At 38.3% G+C, this 22,033-nt stretch overlaps 1 protein-coding gene across 5 annotated transcripts in view; it reads left to right on the top strand.

Annotated features, from left to right (window-relative positions):
* Positions 1 to 22,033, top strand: part of sfmbt2 (Scm like with four mbt domains 2) — a 61,937-nt gene that overhangs the window by 14,752 nt on the left and 25,152 nt on the right. For 4 of the 5 annotated variants that reach the window (XM_080888032.1, XM_080888031.1, XM_080888030.1 and 1 more), the window contains exons 4-6: positions 2,650 to 2,890; positions 6,622 to 6,642; positions 21,098 to 21,186. In XM_080888032.1, coding sequence (XP_080744158.1) covers positions 2,650 to 2,890; positions 6,622 to 6,642; positions 21,098 to 21,186 — 351 coding nt within the window. The remainder of the gene's footprint in view (positions 1 to 2,649; positions 2,891 to 6,621; positions 6,643 to 21,097; positions 21,187 to 22,033) is intronic. The other variant, XM_080888033.1, reaches the window with a different exon arrangement.

The raw sequence follows: 22,033 nt of genomic DNA, 5'->3' as shown, positions 1-22,033 counted from the left end.
AGAGGGCCAGATGGGCGAATAGAGCTGATCCTGGATGCGAAGTCTTTATCCACCTCAGATGACCGTGTGTTTGTCCAGCGGAGCAGCTGTCTGCTCTTATGAGACTCACCGCGCTCAGCTGCCGGGAGGACGGGCTTCAGAGGTGTAAAATATGTGTGTCAGTGTCTCACTTTCTTACGTCACTGAGTGTTGAGTGTAATAAAACCAAGATTAAAATATGTGAGTTTTACAAGTGCGCCTCAATGTTGGACAAACTGTCTGTGGTGATTTGAGGGGACGGGGTTTCTTGGGAGCCTAAATTGCCCTGTTGGTAAGTGGATTGAGTCACTGGGAAACAGACCATGAATTCCCCAGAAAAATGTGATTCAGTAAAGTGCAGCCCTCATTTCTCTCTCTGCCTGGACAAATTGAAACAGTGATTTCTCTTGGGCTTGTGCACACACATCCCTGCGCGCGCACACACACACACATATACACACACACACAGTCAGTGTTTGCTGCTGAGGCTGCCCGTAGCTCTCTTACATAAGCCAGCCAGAGTGATACAGCACGTTTGCATTGTTGTAGCAGGAAGTCACGGGGCCATTTGTATTGTGTTTATTTCTAAGATGTTGGCTTTTCCATTCACTTCTGTGTGTGTGTGTGTGTGTGTGTGTGTGTGTGTGTGTGTGTGTGTGTGTGTGTGTGTGTGTGTGTGTGTGTGTGTGTGTGGTGTTTTTCTTTTTTTCTAGTGTTGAATGTGAACATCCTGCTGGGCTTGTAATGTTCTCTAGAATTGTACAGCAGCTTGTGGCTATGGTGGAAATGCATATCGCTTTTTCTGCACAAGGACAAACTGAGAGGCTTTTATTTAACCTGAGGGATTGTTTTAGTCTTTTTCTGAAAGTAATTTGGTTTGGTGAATATTAAAATCTCACCTACACCCGTCTTACATGCTGTTAGTAGCACTGTAAAGCAGTTCTTAGGCACTCTCAGCACTTGATCCTGTCAGTAAATATGTAATATCAGGTGATACACTATTGATAAAATACATGTGAGATTAGATATCACACTGTTGTTCAATTACTTCCTTTAAGGAGGTGATGTGATTGGTTTGTTAGCAGGAGTACTCAAAGTGCCATGAATAGATTTGCTCTAAATGTTTTCCAGAGGTGAGGCTCAGTTAAACGTAAATAATTAACTTTTAGAGTCAATCCAGATCTGGATGTGGATCAAAAAATTCAGATCATAATTTAACAAATACATAGCAAAGTGAAATAGGCTGAAATGGGGTGGAATTGACAAGAAAATGTCACTTTTTCACATGAACCCAGGAGTAAGTAAGGTTTATTTATATAGTGCTCTCAAAAAATAACCAGACAGAATAAGATCCAACAATTAAAATAGTATACATTTATAAATAGAAGTCTGAACAGAAGGGTCCTAAGTTTCTTTTTAAAGATATTAACAGTGTCCACAGATCTTACGTCCAACAGAAGCGCCCAGTCACCTTTTGTCTTTGTTTTAGTCTTTAGCCTGGATATAGGTACAGCATTGATCAGTAGACTCCAGAGATCTAGATGTCATGTATGGTTTTAGTAGCTCACTGATATATGGAGTCTGGAGTCTCACACTGTTATTGTTGGTTATTTAGTCAAATGTCAGAAAATTCCCATCATCATTTTGCATGAGGACATCTCCGCCAACAAACTGAAAAAAATTCCAGTTACAAGACAGAAAGTGCCTGGAAATGGCATCTTTAAAAAAATGCATGGGTGGAAATATCCTGACCTTTAATATCTGATGTAGGTTCAATTCCAGAAACACCAGATTGCACATAACGAATATTCCTGCATTACAACTTCCTGCATACTCTTGTCTTTGAATCTTCATGCTTTCTGTTTGTAACACTTTTCTTTCATTAGTTTGTCTAGTCTGAAGCTCGAGCCATGACGGTCCTAATGAAATTCTCAAGGGTTGTTTTCTTTGGCCTCCTGCAAAGCAAGGAAAGACACTAAGCAACTGTTTTCACAGGCTGTGAAGCACTTCGCATAAGCTGACCTTTGTGTGTAAAATGAGTGGAGTTCCCTTTAACGCTCGTTTTGCTACTGTGAATACTGAGTTTTGAAACAGCGCCAGAACTCATCCCCCACACAGTGTTATTAATATTATTTTGGTTATGTCATACACCCCTACTGTCACTACTTTAGTTCCACAAAAAAAGACTGTTCCTCTTTTTTTTTTTTTTTGTTCATTTGTCAAATTTACCTAGTTTATTCCTTTTTATACTTTTTTTTTATAGTTTATTATGGATGTAGTACCAACCTACAGTGTAAAGATCAGGGAGGTCAAGCAGGATGTAAACAAACTTCATGCTTATCACCCTTATTTTAAAGCCAAAGTATCCAAAGGGGCCACAAACCTGCACACTGAAGTGTGGTTCATGGTTGACCTGTAATATTTCAGCTGTCAGACACAGTTTATATGTACAACCAGAGTTTATAAATGGAAATTGACTTCTGATCCTCTGATTGTGTTCATGCCCTGTTGGTCTCCCAAATGTCAGTGTTAACTTCAATTTTTAAGGAAAAACAGTAAGACAAACGTCTTAAAAAAAACAAGCAAAAAAAAAAGATTATAACTTGAAAGTCCTTTTGTTTTCCTCTATAGGTGGAGATCAGCCTTCAGAGCAGCTTCCAGCCTGGCATGAAGCTCGAAGTGGCCAATAAGAGCAACCCAGACACTTATTGGGTGGCCACCATCATCACTACATGTGGCCAGCTGCTGCTCCTGCGCTTCAGTGGCTACGGCGAGGACCGCAAGGCTGACTTCTGGTGTGATGTCATGACAGCTGAGCTGCACCCAGTTGGCTGGTGTGCACAAAACAACAAGACCCTCATGCCCCCTGAAGGTAGGAAGGATTACTTTGATGCACCCGTGCACCACGCACACATTTAGATCTCTGTATCATAAAGGGTCCTCTTGAACCACTGTGAAGATAAACAAAATCCTGGTCAAAGGTTACTGAAATACGCAGCATTTATGAAATTTACACAAGTTTTACTCACTTCTGTTAGAAAATCAGCTGGTAATACTTACATCTCTGGTACCATGACAGATTATGCTGTTTTGTAAGAATAAAAATCAGTTCATTTCTAATTCAAAACTAGCTTTTGAAAACTAACTCAAATGTAGTCTAAAAAATTTGTAGTGTTTCAACCTTTAAAAAACTGAAAACACATTCCCATTAAAAATCCAGTGCGTTGTGCACCCTCCCCTCCAAAGCAAACTGCATAAGGAATAAAACTGAGTGTCAGCTAACAGCAGCTAGTAGAAAGGCAGTTTTATCTTGTGAAGTCAGTTTGTCTAGCCGGTACTTTGGGGGGAAACTATTAGTGACAGAGCGATGTGAGCTAGGAGCAGATAAGCCACAAATTAATGTTGATGCTTTGGTCATTGCTCATGGAAACTGATCAAAAAACCTTCTTCTGATCAAAAGGTGACAAAATCAGCGCTGGTATAGGAGTGGAAATGGAAATTTGGTTCAAAGTTTTCTCCAGAACGTGTCATCTTTTCCAACCGTTGAAACGATGTCCCTCTGTGTTATCTGGGAATCTCTGAGCGCCTACAACTTTCTATCACTGAAATGCCAGCAAAGAAAACCTGCTCATACACTTGTCTCTAACAGGCAGTGCCACATAGCCCGTGTTGCAGGGTAACACACAATGGCGAGCAAAAAGTACTTTGGCTTATTAACTGCAGCTCATTTGCTTTTCCTCTCTTCAGGATTTCTTTAGTTTACAATAATCTGAGCAGTGCTTGTAAAAATAGACACATAATTACTATAAACAAGGGTTAACCACATGTTGGTTGTCAAATCTGTATATACCGTATACAACGTTAATGTAAACTAATTTGCTCTTTTAAAATAAGTTTTTATTCAAATTATTACCTTTTGCTTCAGTGCAGTGAGTTTGTTTTCTTTCTGTCCTGAGAAGAGGATGCTATATTTGGTGTGACAATTGACAGTTGTAGTTGTGACGTTAATGCACCCACACACACAGACACACACACACACAGGTTAACATGAACACCTCCCATATTTACTTTTCAAAGAATGCTTTAAGTAAACTGAGTGGAAAGTCAGGTCTCCTGAAAGAATTTTTTTTTTTTTGTAATGGCTGCTCAACTGCCATTTATCCAACCGAAGCATCACACCCATTACATCCATCCCATTCACCTCAGCCAGGTGTTAAACGAAGGCAGGATACCTGTTGTACAAAAGGAGCTTTTTTTTTTTAGTCTCCACTTTTGCACTTCCATTCAGCCTTACCCAAACAATACATCCTTAACTTCTTAGAAAATCTTGTCCCTTTCACCACAACTTTGTCAAAGCTTTCACAGCTGAGATATTTTTCCACATGCAGCTCCCCCTCAGATAGATGACTCATCCTCCCAGGCTTGTTCAGACCATTTATTTTTCTCGACACTTTCCCTCCTGATGGATAGATGCGCCGCAGTCGTTGTGGAGATGACCTGGATTTTCACTTGACTCTAGTGTCCTTGCCCTCACATCGACTCCATGTGTCCTTTTCAGTCAGAAACTGTTCTTGTGGAAAGTGATTATACAATATCTGTTTCCACAAGGTGATGATTCACATTCGCATCTCAGGGGATAATCATTCAAAAAGAAAACAGATCAAATCTGCGTTTTGTGTGGTTCAAGTTGCAAAATGCAGATGAAAATGCAGGTGAAAGCATCTGCAAGTACTGATTGTTCCGCTATCAATCAGTGACGTGGTTTCCCCAGGTATTTGACAGCAATGTTTAAAAAACAAAACAAAACAGCCATCACGAGTTCCCAAAATCCAACCTGACATATAAATATAATTTTTTTTTTTCCAAAGTTTACATAAAAGATTACGAATTTTTTAATGAAAAATAAATTAAGCAAAATATCAGAAGATTTGGAAAAACTTTTCTGTCGTTCGGTTAAACCTTTTCAGTCTGAAGAATTCAATCTGATGTGAAGCGTGCGTGTTGTAAATTTACAGTTTTTGCTTCCTTTTTTTTGAATTGCAAATGATTTGAAGGAATTGTGATCCATGGTTGTGCCATTTTATGATTGTTTTAAAATCACGACTTATATTTGCATTAGCTGCAGGAACAAGTCAAAGAAATGGTTTTACTGAACAGTTTTGCAAAATTTTTTACTTTCAGGTTGTTGTTTTTTGTTGTTGTTACAGCATTCATTGGGCAAAAGGAAAAAATATTGTGTTTTTAAATACTTTTTGGCTAAATTCATAATCATTGTGTCATTTGCTTAAGGAACCATGTCAAACTCTGGTCTCTAAATCAGATTGTCTGATCTGTGTGTTCCCAACCATCCACCCTGACCTCCTTCCAGAATACATAAATAAATAAATAAATAAATAAATAAATAAATAGATAGATAATGCATAAAGCAGGATGAAAAGATTAGAGCAACAGACTAGTCTAAAAGTAGGTAAACAATCGAAACTGAGCACAGTGTCATATTTCAGATTAGATCCTGCTCATACAAGTAATGTGCGCGCCTCTTAGATGTCGCTGAAGTGTGTCCAACTTTGCGCCACATGTCACACACACAAAATATCAGATTAGTTTGCTTGGTGTGGCTAACAATTAGCAGTTGCACAATTCTTCGGTCATGTAATTATATGTCACACAAAGCCAGAATTCAACTGCTCATTTTCTTAATCAATGGAGTAGTGCATTAATAAGATGAAAAGAAGATGAACCTGTTTAACCAGCTGGTATTTCAGCTAATGGCAGCAATGTTTGATGGTGTAGTCTGCTAGCTGTGGACATCCTTCCTATACACAGGCAGGTTATTATGAATAACCACGTGTGGCACAGATTTCCAGAGGGAGATACATGCACATCCCAAAAGCCAGCACCTTGCTGGAGGCAGACCTTAAATGCATAAGAGACAAAAAAAGTGAGGTCAGTATCAGCAAAGAAAGAAAGAAAGAAAGAGAGCCATGCAAACATCTATAACTGAGCAGGGTTACCTTTTAAATTCTGTGGGTTTAAAATAATTTCACAATTTCTATCCATCATCCATCATCCATTCTATCCATTCTATCCATCATACTTTCATCAATTTATGATAAATTGATGAAAGTATTTGCAGGTGTTAATAAAAAAATGTGTTTTGCACTAAAAAGTCGGTTCCAATTATAATATAACTAACCACTGATATTAACTAGCTCTCTGTCTGCCTGTCAGAAAGCTTATACATGTATAATTATGTGTGTGTGTGTGTGTGTATATATTCTACTAATGATGGATGGCTGACACCACTGCATGTTAAATGATGCAAACTGAGGCGTATATCATGTAATGGAGTCAGTGTTATATTCCCCAAAGAATCTTCTGCAACATAGTGTCAATGTGTGACCCCTACGAGTTCTTTGTCGCTTCATTTCAAGGATTTGCATCATAGTATGCACATTTTGTGTGTGTGCGTGTGTGTGAGTAAGTGTATGTATTCTTAGTAAGCTGGAGTATGAGAGCCAAGTGTGTATTTTTGACTGCTTTCACCTGTGTTACAGTTACCTGTTTTATTTGTTTCCTTTTTTGTTTGTTTTTATTTCTCAGATAACATTTACCTAAGAAAAGGTAAGCAGCTCTAACAGAGCCTCTGACTAACTCACCTGCCTGGCTCACTAGTGGCTAACATGAAATCAACACTGGGTCAGGCTTAGGCCTCAGAGCTGCATGTACAGTGTGCCCCCCCCCCCCCCCCTTCCTCCTCCTCTTCCTCTTTTCACCTCTGTACAGGGCGTGACCTCACAGCCCTGTTGTCATGTCTTGCCTCTTCTTGCATGTGACTCCTTTCTAGCTGAATGTTGAGTGAGAGTGTCTTAGCAGAGTGATAGCAGTCACACACACACACACATGCACACACACACACACACACTGCTGTTTGTGCCTGTGCTCTTATGATAACTAGTGCAGAAACGAAGCTGCTCAGTGAGAAGTGTGATGCTTTGATAAAGTGGCCGTCTCCACCAGCGAGCTACAAACAAACAATGATTTAGAAGAAGGTCACTAGTGCATGTTTGAAGAGAGATCAGAGGTTAAAGGACTGCTGTGTCTGCCAGATATGATCAATACGTGTCACCAGTTCTATGGGAACTTTTTGAGGCAATAGTTTGAAGTGTTGATGTTATGTTTTTTTTTTTTCTTATGATGAGCAAGTTTGATCAAAAAAGAACACAATGCAGTTTAAAAGGTATCTTTAGTTGCTCTCGTTGCATGTTGAGACTTTCCAGATAGGATGCATATACAGCATATAGCCTTGGAAGTAAAACGTAAAAAAACATAATCAGATGCACTGGATAATTTCAGAACTTGGATTTAGGCGTGGTGTAGTACTGCTTCCCCACCTTTTTCTTTGTTTTCTCAGTGTTTACTTTTTTCTTTTTATGGATGCAAGTGCGTGGGCGAGAGTAAAGCTGTGAGGATGAAGCCTTTTTCTCTGCTTGTGATTTGGTTGGAAGTTGTTATAAAATATATGTCAAGTCTTATATATCAAGTGCTTTTTATGCATCAGGTCTTTATTTGTACATGTTACAGGTTGGCTGCTAAAAGGATCAAGCTGTGTGTGTGTATATTGACCCAGGAACACTAGTTTTTAAAATAAAGACAGTAGACCTCGAGAGAAAAAAGCTCTTAGGTTGCTCAGTGAAGTGTAGCTTTTTTTAATTTTAGGGTATTTTTTGTTTTGTTTTTAACTGTCGAGTCATGCTGTGTTGTATTGTTGAGTCTAGCATGGCTCTGTTTCAAATTGATAAGCAAGTTGTTTTTATCATTTATCCTTGGTGTAACTTTTGGCTTTTGATCTTCTTTTAATCTTTGCTCTCTTGCTTGTGAATTGCATTTTGTTGTGTGTATTATCCATTTTCTAAACTGCTTGCACTGATGCAAGGTGCTCACTTTGGTTTGCTGTCATAGTTCAGATAGTTTGAAGTCAGTTGGCTTATTATGCCACATACATTAATTAGGGCTCAGTGGAGGACTGCTCTTTGAAAAAATTTAAGCAATATTTTTATTCTTTACAGTTTTCAAAGTGTGTTTTTTTTTTTTTAAATGTGTTTGCTCTTCGATGCAGATAGGCTGCAGGCTGTGGTTTAAGTAATGAGTAATGCATTTCTTGTGCATTAACCTCTCAGGTTATCTGCAGGTTTTATATTTAGAAACAGCAAGCTTGTGTTCATGTCATTCTGAAAAGACAAACAAATGCTCAGCGTGCACTCAGACTCATGATTCTTCTTAAAACTGTGCATATTGAAGCATGGAGCAGAACGGTCTCTCTGCAGGATCTGTAATAGTAGTTTGGAAGCTTTTCATGGTTTTGCACGCTCTTCTTAAGTAACACTGTAGTGGCTTAGTGCTGCCCTTTAAATACAGGGGGGATTTTTTTTCAGGTTTTCCTGGAATCACCTCATAATCCTGACACAGGTTAAGCATATGCTTACATACTATGTGTACTTGTAGATGCCACTGGAACTGTACGTATTTTACACCTTTTCAGCTTATATACGCATGTGACATGATGTGTCACAGTCATATAAGAGCTTCTGTTTGCACACAGATAAAGTGGGTGGGAGTAAAGCACACAATAATTTGTTTGCAGGCACTGGTAGATATGTATGTTATGGACTCTTTTAATATCACAGCACATTTGCAGATTATTTGGTTTATTTGCCCTTGGCTATGTGTTACAGACCTCATTTGGAAACCCACTGCCTTAAAGGGTTAGTTTGTCCATTTAAATAAATAAAACTAGAAATAAAATGTGGATGATGCTTGTATTTAGAATGAAGAGTGTGTAAAGGCTCATTTATGTTATCAATTAACCTTTATAACACAGATCTTGTGTTATGTCTGAATAGTATGACACAGGCAGATATCTGGCATAGTTTGGGTGAAGCAGTCCTTACGGAAGCAGGAATTTTACTTCAGATCTCTGAACCAGTGATAGCTCCAGGAAACGCAGCATCTCAGGAGACTGTTAAATTTGCACATTTTGAAGGTTTCATTATTACAGAGAACAGTTCAAGCACAGGGAAAGGCTTTTACGTAAAAAGCTTTAAGATGAGATTTAAAATGTGGCTGTGATTTTCCTTTTTCTGCTCTGCTCTCTTCAGAGTTTCACAATGACTCCTCCTGATTGCCTGACTGGTGCTGCTGGCCTACATTAAGCAGGAGCACAGTCGTTTGTAAAATTTCTCACATGAGGCTCACTTCTACAATTCAGGACTCCCTCAGAAAACCGTTTCACCTTAGTTTGTTTCCAGGTTGTGAAAAACCTGAATACCAGTTCATTTACATATTTGATTTGCTTGGACAAACCACATCGACCAAACACACCTTAATCCCTTGTCAAACTTGCTTATTCAGTCATGAAACTTGCACACATACACAGTCCTTCACTTGAAATGCTGCTTTGCTAACTAATGTGCTCCTAAAATCAGCGCCTATTTTAATCAGCATCTTCTTTTCTTCTTTTTTTTTTTTTTGAAAGAACTGCGAGCACTTCTCTCCCATAATTTGCTTATTTCTAGAAATAAAAAAGTCATCTCAAAGACCGTGTAAGAGGGGTGAACTGTTTCTTTCCACTTCGCCTGTAATGTCCTATTTCCGCTCCCGCTGTTGGAAAATCAGCTTATAATTAGCTGCGTCGTGCTAAATTACAAACAAACACATTTCATTTGGAAATTTTGCTCCAATTAAAAGGCTCATGCTAGTTGAAGAAGCAAAGTTTTGACAGGTAAATGTAGAACTTGTTTTCTGTCACGTCTGCAGGTGAGCCGACAAATTAGTGCATGAAGACAGTGAGAGTATAATTGAGACCACAATAGACACATGTGAAAGTTTCACTCTTTTTGAAGCTTTGGGGTCAGAGTGAGAAAACGAGGCCTGTTCAGGCAGTCGAGCTGCTCCTGTGAACTCATTGTCTCATGTGCATGTATGTAATTCTGTGTGAGTGCATGTGCGTGTTCGTGTGTCCGCATGTGTTATGTGAGTATACATTTATCCATTCACATAAAAAGCCTTGTACATAACAAGTTTAGTTATGTGGGAAGGTAGCTGCTCGCTGAACAAATCCTGATGGAGATCATTTGCATATTGAATTCACCACACTGCTTCCTGCCTGAGCTGGCTGGAGATGACGCTCTGAGATAGACCTGTTTTCCTTGCTGTGTGTGTGTCTTTGTGTCAGTTGTATTGTCGTGTTGTAAGAGGCTGCATTCAGGCTTACAATTGCATTGTGGGGAGAAAAATGCAAAGGACAGCTGATTGATTGGGTTTGCTTTGCTTTGCTACCACTCAAAAATACTTTGCTTTCATTAAAGATCCCAAAATAGTTTATTGTACCGATTAACAAAACAGATCCTTTTTAAGTTTTTGAATCATCAGTTTGTCTATACAACCTTACAAAATGGTAACAAATAGTACATTTCAGTTTCTGAAAGTTGAAGATGATGGTTTACAATTGGTTGTTTTCCTTCACTGTGAGCTCAACACCTAAAAATTTACATTTTACAACTGAATGTTTTTATTTTTGTTTATTTATTTTTTGACTTTAAAGAACAGATTCACAAGGAAAACAGTTACTGAGCTTTTCTTTCCACTAACTCTTTTATCCAGCTAGGTAAAAACGAGATTAGAAGAGCTGTACAAAGTGCACTAGATATGGATGTGATTTGATGTAAGCTTTCCCCTTAAACAATCAAAAAGGAAAATGAAAAGCGAAGCAGAAGGGAGGAAAAGTGCAGGAGGAGCAGACAAAAAGCAACAAATACAAATTCTGTGCATTAAATCACAAATACTCAAAACAGCTTGAAGTTCTGCAGGTTATCCTACAGTTATAGAAATGATAATAAAATACGAAACAGTGTTTGTTTTTTGTTTTGTTTTTTCCCCACATTGAAACGGATGTGGAGGGAGTGATTTTTAATGGGCTGGGCTTGGCAGGGGAAAAAAAGTGCCATCATTTGATGTCGTACGACTGGAAAGAATTTATAAAACGCACCAGTAAAACATCTCTCACGGTTCATATTAACTCAAAATAAATGACTAATCTTGTGATGTCTGACAAACTCCAACCTTATACTGAAATCTAGCAGGAGCAAAATTCCTGTAAAACAAGGTGGCTGAAGTCAGATAGATACTTCACCACGGCTCCCTGCTGTAACCTCCAGATTTGCATAAACTTACAACAGTTGCGCGTGTGTGTGTCTGTGTGTGTTTCTCTGATAGATTATAGAAAAGCTAATTTGTGTTTATTTGCTTTCTGCATGATTAGACTGCATTTCCATAAGGACTCTGAGACTAGGTGGTTTTTCATGAATTAGAGCACAGTGTTAAAAGCAGTTTACAGCAAAACTGAAGTACACAGTTACAAACACACGCGCGTGCACGCACATATCTTTACTGTATGTGTCCGGCTCCTGGGGGGCTCTTACTGCTTACCGCTAAGGTAATCATATTTACACAAATTGCTTTAATATCCCCTCCACTGCCATGAATAGGTCAATAAAAATGTTAACAATATGGCGCCTGAAACTGGCCGGCCAAGCACGACAGCAATACGTCTCTCGATAAACACTCAAATTACGCTGCGTGCCACTTCACGTGTGCCCGTTCGCTGTGGTCATTATGGCCTGTTTGGAGAGCCCGTCGGTTACACTGGAAGTTGAATTGTCGTGTGCTTTGAGGGCTGCACATCTCCATGCCAGTGCATAATGAGTGGATAGGACAGGAGGGGGGAATCGCGTGTAATTTGCTCCCATTAACTCTGATTAGAATCTGTTGCACTGCTGCGATTGCAGCTGAAAATGCAGAAACCGTCTCTTTTCCTTAAATATAACATTGATTAGCCAAAGTAAAGCTTTTAAATGAGCCCTGTGCACAGAGGCTGGTTTGTTTACAGAGATGAGCAGATGCAAATATCACATTTCATATTCATATTTGTTTTTGCTTCTTCTTTTTTTTTTTTAAAGCTAGATAGTTGCTTGGAGACTTCAGCCAGCTAGGCCTCTAAGGGAGAGAAAGAGAGAGGGTAGGAGGGGGTTGGTGCTGAGATATGTAGTGGCATGAGGGAGGAGGAGGGGTGTGTTTTGAGGATCTCCTCCCGCAAGGTTAATTATGCACTTATTGTTGTGTGAAACTCGGGCTTTCACCTCTCTGTGTCTGCTGCCTTTGGGATGGAAAGCAAGCAAAAATAAATAATTATTTGTATACAAAGCGTTAGAGTATAATGAAACTGCAAGCTGGGTGTGGAAGGGGGGAGGTGAGAGAGGACTAAGGGCGAAGGAGGGTGAAGTTTGCACCTTTCAGCTTCTGCAGCTCCGGCTGAGCTTTAAATGGCTTCATGACTAATCTCAGTAGGATCTGTAAAAATAGTTTATCTATTTCTGCACCACCTGAGATCAACAGAGGAGTGCATTCAGCCACTGTGTGTGTGTTTGTCATTGCAAACCTCCAGCAGCAGCAAGAGAAGAAAACACTATTATTAGGCAGGTAAGGAGAGAGCGTCGGGCCTCACACATGTTCACTGTTCACGCACAGGGAAGCTGCTCCTCCTGTGCTGACCCATTGATTCATTTACCAGAAAGTTCCAGGGTTGTTGATTTGATTCAGGCCGGACCTCTGGAGTGCAAAACCAGGAGAGGATTTATTGACTTGGGCTCACAAGTCAATTATCTATTTAAAATTCAGAGCCCTCATGGAGCTAACCTCTGTTGTTCGAAGCACGTTTCCAAACAATAGCGAGGGCTGAACGAGGGCTTTTCCTAAAGAACTACACAATGTTCAATGAGAGGAAAGTGAAGAAAGATTTAGACTTTAGTTAATAACAGATTGACAGTCCTCTCCCATATTGAGGTCTGTGGGAACATTTCGATCTATGTGTGCAATGGGTGAACATTTTTTTTTCTTGTCTTAAAAGCCACAACGTCTCACTCTGTTGATTACATCAACAACACTACCGTTGTAGTAAACATCTGCAGAGCAAAACTATGGAAGCCCGTTTCCGCCACTAAATAAAAAAAAGAAGCTAGTATCCAGAACTCGAAATTTCGAGTTATATTTCTCGAAATTTCGAGAAAATAACTCGAAATTTCGAGAAAATAACTCGAAATTTCGAGAAATATAACTCAAAATTTTGAGTTACCTTTCTCAAAATTTCGAGTTAGCTCTGCCAATCAAAAATATACACCCGGAAGCATATGGCGCAGAGGCACGCGCACTCAAAAACGGATCCCAACAAATTGGCGCTTTCGCGAGTACGTTTGCTGATAGTAACACCATGTGATTCAGCAAATAACACAGGGATTTCATCATTTGTGAAGCCAGGCTGAAAACATTCAGCAATCTGTGCATTCACGACTGGATGTAATACCGGTAGCTTAGCTGTAGCATTTGTAGCTGAGGGCTTCAGCTTCCGGGTAAGAAGGAAATGACGTCATTCACGTAGATTACTGATTGGCAGTGCTAACTCGAAATTTTGAGTTGCTTTTCTCAAAATTTCGAGTTACTTTCTTGAAATTTTGACATATTAACTCGAAATTTCAAGAAAATAACTCGAAATTTTGAGTTATGGATCCTTTTTTTTTTTTAGTGGCGGAAATGGGCTTCCATACAAAACAGTGAGGGGTAAAAGAAAAGCTGCACCTAAAAAAACAAAAAAGCACACATTAAAAATTAAAAGAAGAAATATGAGAATATCAGGCCTGCAAGAGCTGAAAACAGACTCTCTGCTGTTTCACTCGTTTATGGGAAATTTTAGCTCTTTAAACTGTGAACAAGTTGTTTTAATAAAATCTTTGCATGTGAAACACAAAAAGAGAGGAAACACTCTCCTGTCCCTCTACGGGACATGATGAGATTAATCAGATACCAAAGAATACTACAGAAGTGCTTTCAACAAGCAAACATTAAAAATGGAGGCATGTGTTATTTTAAGACTCAGAACTTAACACAAAATGACGACAGAAAAAACACTAGAAGGCACAAACTCAGAGAATGACGCTCCACAGGTCCAGAAGCTGGACATCATTCATGACTGCATGAATGATCCCAGTCAGGATGCAGATTGAGTCCTTCAGATAAGGAACATCTTGTTTGCCCAAATGATCTTTTTTTTTTTACATAATGGTACCTTAATGTTCCCACTAGATGCTCTGTGTGCTGCTCAGCCCAAAGTTAAGTAGACTTACAAGGTTGCCGGGAACCCGAGGTAGAATTTATAATTGACTTAAAGATTAGCAAATGTAATAAAATGATCAAATCTTAGTATATTTAATTTCCTAAGAACATGGCAGTCGTGTGCTCATATCAACTTCCTATCAGAAATTTTAATTGCTCCATTTCTAATCCTTCATAAGAGGCTTCTGACCAGAAACTTATACTTGGGGGGGGGGGGGGGGGATATCCTCACATGAATTTGACTCAACTAATAGGTGTGAAAAAGATGAAAGTTGAGACTTTAAAAGAAGACATGGGGTCTGAAACAGAAAAACAAAAACTGAGTTACTTGAACAAACTCATGACAGAACAAATACAAACACGTTCTTTTCACTTGATCTTCAAATACTGCTGTGGCAAAATTTAGTCTCGGTTTAACTAAATTACATGCAGAAGCAAACATTACCACTGGGCAGCCGTCTGAATTGGATATCTAGAAATACTTGTAGCGCCCTTCTCACTGAACACTTGAAAACAATATAACTTTGTGGTCACCTGAGCACAAACGCTGTATATAAAGAGTTAACACTCAAATCTGATGAATACGCTCTGAAAGCTTATCCTCAAATTATACCTCTACTAAACATGCACAACGTTTTACAGTATTGTGATTTCACTTACTTGTTAGTTGAAATTGCTGTGACGATCAGCAACTCTGACTCATCCCTCTGGAGCACTCTGTTAAGCAGTGGATGGAGTGGTAGAAGAAAAACAATAAGGACACTCACCTACCTGTTTACGATATCCACCACCACATCGCTGTAACTGTTTTGAATCTTAATTGTGTGAATCAGTGAAACGATGTAATTGGCCCATTTTTTTCTGATTTACCTGTGTGCAGGAAATGATTGGCTATTTGGGGAAAAGAGCGTAGCATGTCTCTGTTTTTGTTTTCGTAATGTTTCTGGATTAACTAACTGTTTAGTTCCTACTTAAAGTGCCTTCAGAAACATAAAGTTTGAACATACAGTCATGGTTTAAATTCTAGGCTTTACCTTTCAGGACATAATACAAACATCCAGGTGCTTAACAGGTCTTAAAACTAGGTAGATACAATCTTAGATGAACTACAAAACATGATATTTTACACTGTGTAATTATTTATTTAACAGAAATTTAACTGAAATGCAGAAGCAGTATGTGAAAAACTCAGTCCACCTTTACTGCTTCCATTGAAATTAAGACGGTAGGAATCAGCTATGCTCTGCTAATCAAACTTGATTGACTTGATTAATGGATCATCAGCAGATGTGAGCATCTCTATTAAAGCCGAAGTTTTGCTGGTCTGGAGCTTTCAGATTTGTGTTAACATATCGCCAAGAAGGAAAGACAGCAGCAATAATCTTAGTGAAGCAACTGCCCATCAGCCTGGGAACAGATGTAAGGCTATTTCTAAACAATTTGAATTCCATCATTCTGCAGTCAGAAAGATTATTCACAAGTGGAAAACATTCAAGAGGGTTCCCAAGCTTCCCAGGACTGGTCATCTCAGCAAATTCACCCCAAGGTCAGGCCGTGCAATGCTCAGAGAAAACACTAATAAACCTAAGAGCAACATCTCAAGGCCTACGCCATCATGTTAAATGTTAAAGTTCAGAAAAATGCTGAACAAGTATGGCTGTCAGGAGAAAGTGTCTTCTCTCTAAAGTCTAGTTAGAGCTCGACAAAACCATAACAGATGAGACCAAAGTAAAGACGTAAAATGTTCAGGGTTACGTTTGGTGGAAACAAAGTATAGCACATCAGTGAAATCTCCTCATAGCAGCTGTCAGCACGGTGGTGGAACGGTGATGATTTTGGCTTGTTGTGTAGCCACAGGACGTTGGCACCTCGCAGTCACTGAATCAACCATGAAAACCTCTGTTTAGCAAAGTATTAGAGACCACCTGTCTGACCGGTAAAGCTTGACCAGAATTGGGTTGTGCGGCAGGATGATGGTTCTCTAGAAACACAAGCCTAAATCATGCATCCAAATCAGTGATTTTCATACGTAAATTTATTCGTACTTTATAAACAAATGTAGAAGTCCCTCTGGCTATATGTACAAATAAAGGAAGGGCTAGCTATGCTAGAAAACACTTTTCCAAAATGAATGCTACCACTACTACTGCTACTCATAATAGTGTTAATAATATTAGTAGTAGGAGCAGTAGTAGTAATAATAACAACAATAATATCAACAATAATAACATGGACGGAAGCAAATTGCAAGTAAATAAAACAATATGTAAATGTAGACTTTACCCTTTTAATTTAAATACATTCCAGTGTTTGTTATCTCGTCTCACCTTATCACAAAAGATTCATTTATAAATTGCACATAAAACTGTTGGAGGTCATCACTTAAACTCTAATTTCTATCCAACAGATGCTGAAAATCTTTACTTTTAAATAAATGTGTGTAGGTGCCCCACCTGTTTGCTTCTTTTTGTTGAAGACTCAGGGGTAATTATATTGTATAGAGAATTGGGGGGTTGGTGGTATGCAGATCACACATGCCTGTTGTCTCAGAATGACTCTGATTTACTAGCATAGATACAGTGGTGAAAATAAAATAGAGCAGTGTGTACGCTTCATGATTCTGATGGTAATTTTGTGTTTGCACTTCTTGATCACTGATCCAATGATCCCCAGCACAGCAGTGAATTTAGAACAGAAAGACTGAAAATGAGAAGAAGCAGAGTGCTGAAATGACCAAATCAAAGTCCAGACCTCAACCTGATTGAAATGTAGTGGCGAGATCAAAAGGGAGCTGTGCACAAACAAATGCCTGCAAACCTGAAACAGTGTTTTAAAGAAGAGTTGGTCAAAAGTCCTGAACAAAGATGCGAGAGTCATACAGAAAGCAGTTACTTCAAGTAACTGCTGCTTAAAGTCTCTCTACAAACTGCTAAATCATGGGGTGGAGCGAGTTTTCACACATTGCTTCTGCATTTTGGCTTTATTTTTGAGAAATAAAGAACAGCACTGTAATATGTCATGTTTGGTTTCATTCTTACAGGTCATAGCTTGTATTTACCTCATTTTAAGACGCAGCTTTTGTTTTTATTGTGTCCTAATAAGTAAAACCTTTGACCTGACAGAGAGTGTACTTTATTTTTACCATGACTCCAAGTTTTTCTTTGCTGGAAAAAAGCTCCCAACAAACTTTAACTACTGTGTCTAAAACTCTCCTGCTGATGTTGACTTAGGAATAACAAGACAGAGGTGATACAAAACCTGGATATAACAGAAACAAAAATGATTCAGCAACAATGCTTTCACTGAACTGCCACAGAAGCTAACTTCACAACCCATTTTCCTTCATGCGCAGTGGCATGTTTCAGTGTATGGAGAAATTTTTTCTTCTTTCACTTCAGCTTGATGCTAATCAGTGCTGCAAGGAATGTCAGTTCTCACAGCGCATTGCAGTCATTCTGCAACTATGACTCATTTGGTATGTTTCAGTAACTCCAACAAGTGTCTGCGTTTTTTCTTTTATTTCTGTAAGTGACTAACGGGAAAAACATTAAAAATGTATCCATAAAATTCATTTGAATGGAAGCTCTGTGTTTTGGGAAAAGGAAGGTTTTTTTAGGTTGTTTTTTTTTTTTTTTTTAATCAAGAGTCAAAAGCAAATGAAAAGCAAAGCAGGCATTATATAACACTGTTCCACTATGGGAAGCAGGAAGCATATGAAAGCCACAAGTTCCCATGCAAATTTATTTTAACTTGGCTTGTTAGCATGGTTTTGAAGCTTTGGTCAGTGTGGCGTATTCATCTATCAGTGTATGCATTTGTGTGTGCTGATAGAAGACATGCTGTGCAGGCACAGATCTATTTTTATTGCGGAAACGTTGTGGGGATTCACCTCTAATGTGTTAACCATTGTTTTAAAGCAAGCACACCTACTTTCAGGTCGACGTTAAAGAAGCAGTTCTTAAGCTGGCAGTGCAAAAATAACAAACTTGTGCTTTTTAATAACTTGAGTAAACATAGTGTGCATCAAGGTTTTTTAAAAAAAAATACAAATAAGCCATTTTGCGTGTATAATAAACAAAAATCAATTTAAATATATATTAATTTGCATGTTTTTCAAGAGTAAACATCAGAACATTGTAAAAAGCCCAGTTTAAAATTGTTATTTTGTTGAGATTGGAGTCAAAGAATGTTACAAAGGGAAATCTTTGAACGGTCTTTGAATGGATGCCACCATGAAACCTCTAGGGAGGATTACTTACATTAAGACAAATAGTTTTAATGTCAAAAAATGCAAGTGAATAGTATCTAATTAAATACAACCTACTTTGCATTAATAAAAACTTGCAAAATAAATATTTAGTTACATATTTTTGAACATTTTATTGAAGGAAAACAGTCTTTATTGTCTCCTCTTAGATCTGACATAAGTCAGTCTTTGGTTGAAGGTGGACATGATTACACAAAACTGGCATCCATATTTGAAATTGACCTCATTTGTGTTTTATATGTTTCAGGCTCATCCTTTCCTTCTAATTAGCCAAACAGTTAATTTAATCTTTCAGTTGCTATTTAGATCCTCTGCATTTTTGAAAGAAAAGTTTTTTCTCTTTAGGAAAAGGCAAGAAAGAACTGTTGTTCACAGATATGGGGTCATCTTTTGAGAGGATAGTTACACATAATCATTCCAGTAGAAAGTAAGGAGATGGATAGAAAGGAAATGCGACCCAGAAGGCAAATTAATCCTTTAATTACTCAATTACAGAGAACTAAATACGACAAACAACCTTGAATATAACTATCAGCTTAGGGCAGTCAATAATCAACAGTCATACACATGCTGCCCAGTGTCATTTCAACTGACATTTGATAAACAAATCAGTTCAGTGGTAAAAGGTTGTTTCTTTTTCCCGGTACATCCTCTTTCCTGAGGGTATAGACGCTGGTATTACTGCATTAAAATCTTCTGGACTAGATGACTGCAACTTACTATACTCAGGTTTTCTGAAATCATTTGTATATTTGCTGCAAGGTACTAATGGATGCAAGCAAAACAGGGAAAAAGGTTATAAGAACTTTTTATTATGTCTGTGAAGCCAGGCAGTGGTTGTCCTCTGAATGCGTACAGTACAGAACTACTCTTCTGTTACTGTGACACAGGTTTTCCTAGAAATCAACAGCATATACTGTACCTCAATTGAGGTCAGTAGGTAAGCTGCATTGGGGCTTTTGTTCCATAGCACTGGAATAAAAACACCTTTTTTCACCAGTGTTTTCATTCCAGCTACACATTTATGAACTACCTTAAAACATTTTTTTTTTTTTACATTTTTTTGTTTGGATTTGAGAGTTTTATTGTTTTAAGTAAATGGTTTTAATTATATAATCAATCTTGCATGTTTTTTTTAAAAGGCAACGATTTAAATCTGCTCTGTAGGGACATTTGATTTGATTTGCCATACCCATGAAAGTCTTTTCAAGACTGTCTATGACTGACATTAACTGTATTATTCTCTTGCTATGCTTAGCCAATTTATTAGGTGCATACAGTTAAAGTTCAGTCTAACACAGCAGCCTAGCTTTACATCCAAAACCTTGTTAAAGGTTGTGATATTGAGCTTGAATTAATGTCACAATTTTAAACAAATAATCATGTGAAAGCAGAATCGAAACCTTCCCAAATCAGTTTCTATATCCAGATAGTCTTTGTTGCAAGGTTTTGTGTTGGATTGCTTTAGTTTTTTTTTCCACGATTAAATGGAAACCATCCACATTTTTGCACCCAGACAGTTCAAAACTGTGCCATGCTAGTTATGTGCATAACACAGACTAATGACAGTTGTATTCATCACCACTTTGACTTACGTAACATGTAGTTCCCCTATCTGATTTTGATGGTTCAAGTCTAATTTCAGTTTGACTCATCAAAACCAGAACTTTAAATGCTAATTAATGCTACAACTGACATTTTTGTTGTTTTTGGTTTTTTGGTTTTTTTCCCAGGGTTTTAGTGTATTTGTGCTCCTTTTTTTTTTTTTTTTTTTTTTTTTTTCAAAGACACTCTGAATCTTGCGCTTAGAGGTCTGATTTGTCCCACTTTTATTTGTGGTATTAAACCTGAAACAAACTTGTGGCAGCAGGACCTCAGTCATTACAGTCATTTTGACTTCGTGCATCATTCTGCTGCTCACAGAGGAAGCTACAAGCATCCTGGTGAATGTCGTATGTAAAATTTTGGACAAAACCAGTTTGGGGTTTTTTTTGGGGGGGGGGGGGGGGGGTTGTTCCCATTTGTCTCTAGAGAAATACTCATTTAGCACCATGAAGAGCCAGAACTAAAAGATTTATATTTATTCTGCTCAGATTTGCAGCTCTTGTTTTGCACATTATTACAGAAACGACACCATTAGTATGCCATTAGTCAGTGTCTTTCATTTTTATGCGCTTATTTTTGCAAATGCCTATGAAATATGGTGTCTTCTTTACTTCTCTTTTGCACATGACAGACTTAAGAAACATTGAGGCTATTGACGTTTTTGAGACATTTCCAGGCAGAAAAACATATTCTTGTCACTCGTTTTGCATAACTATTGAAATCAGTCAAACACACAAACATCCTAGTGACATATTGCACATCTGCTTTATGCCTTGAAACACCTGAATTAGCAGAAACATTTGCATTTGCAAGTGTATGCATGCACTTCCTCTGCATGCTGTTCTCTGGTGGCTACATCTAACGGTGCTCTGCACACATTTAATAATTAAACACTATACAAGAACACACCTTGTGCTCACTTTCCATTGCACAGTTGTGTGCATGTTTCTTCAGTGTCGGCTTTTTGTTTGTGTTTCTTTGCAGCCATCAAGGAGAAACACAGCGACTGGACAGAGTTCCTTATTCAGGACCTGACGGGTGCCAGAACAGCACCGGCCAACCTGCTGGAAGGGGTGAGTGTGTGTTTACACAGACAAGCAAGAGAAGCACAATGACACACTAACCCTAACCCTATACTTTCTACAATTTTAATATTTTTTCCCAAATTTAAGAAAAAATGTGGTTATTTCAAATCTTTAGTTTAAAAGTCAAACTCAGATGAAAGAACAGGCTTAAAGGCAGGTGGAGATTGGAGATAGAATAGAGATACAGAGATAGTTAAATAATAATATTTTGCTCTCTGAATCATAAGAAGCAACTGGTGGAGTCCAAGAGTAAAAATATGAAGTTTAAAATGAAAATAACGGGCCTCTTTTGATTATGTTTTGTGACAGAATAGAAATCAGCTGTGAGAGTGTGGAGCATGTTTGCATTCTGCACCTGCAAGACTGATATAAAGCAGAGGCCAAATATAAGAACATAAGTTCAGATCCTGCTAGCCAAACTCCAGATGGTCCAGTCAGGTCCGCTGGATAGCTTTGCAAGTGTAAACGATTGGAGAGAAGTCATTAATAATTCAAGATGTTTGATAAAATTTGCAGGTATTTCTGGAGTGATGGCAGCATTACTGCAGACGAGAGAAAATTTAAGCTCTTTCTACATGTGAGGGTTTTCTTTCTTTATGTGCACATGTACACGGACATTTAGTTAAAATCATCGAAAGTCGGCTTCTTAATTAGCTGATTGTGTTTATTTGTTTAAAAAAAAAGAAACTTAAAACCTCCCCACCGACCACGTTTTCCAAGACATGATCTGACACATTAATCAGCATACATCATTTTTATCTGAGGTCTAAATAGATTTCTCAAAATCTCAAATTATTGTCTTGAGCTGAAGAAAGCAAAGTGAATGCACCTCCCA

Source organism: Rhamphochromis sp. 'chilingali' (genome assembly GCF_963969265.1).
Source record: "Rhamphochromis sp. 'chilingali' genome assembly, chromosome: 7".
Lineage (NCBI taxonomy): Eukaryota > Metazoa > Chordata > Actinopteri > Cichliformes > Cichlidae > Rhamphochromis > Rhamphochromis sp. 'chilingali'.
This window is presented reverse-complemented; position numbering and strand designations above follow the sequence as displayed.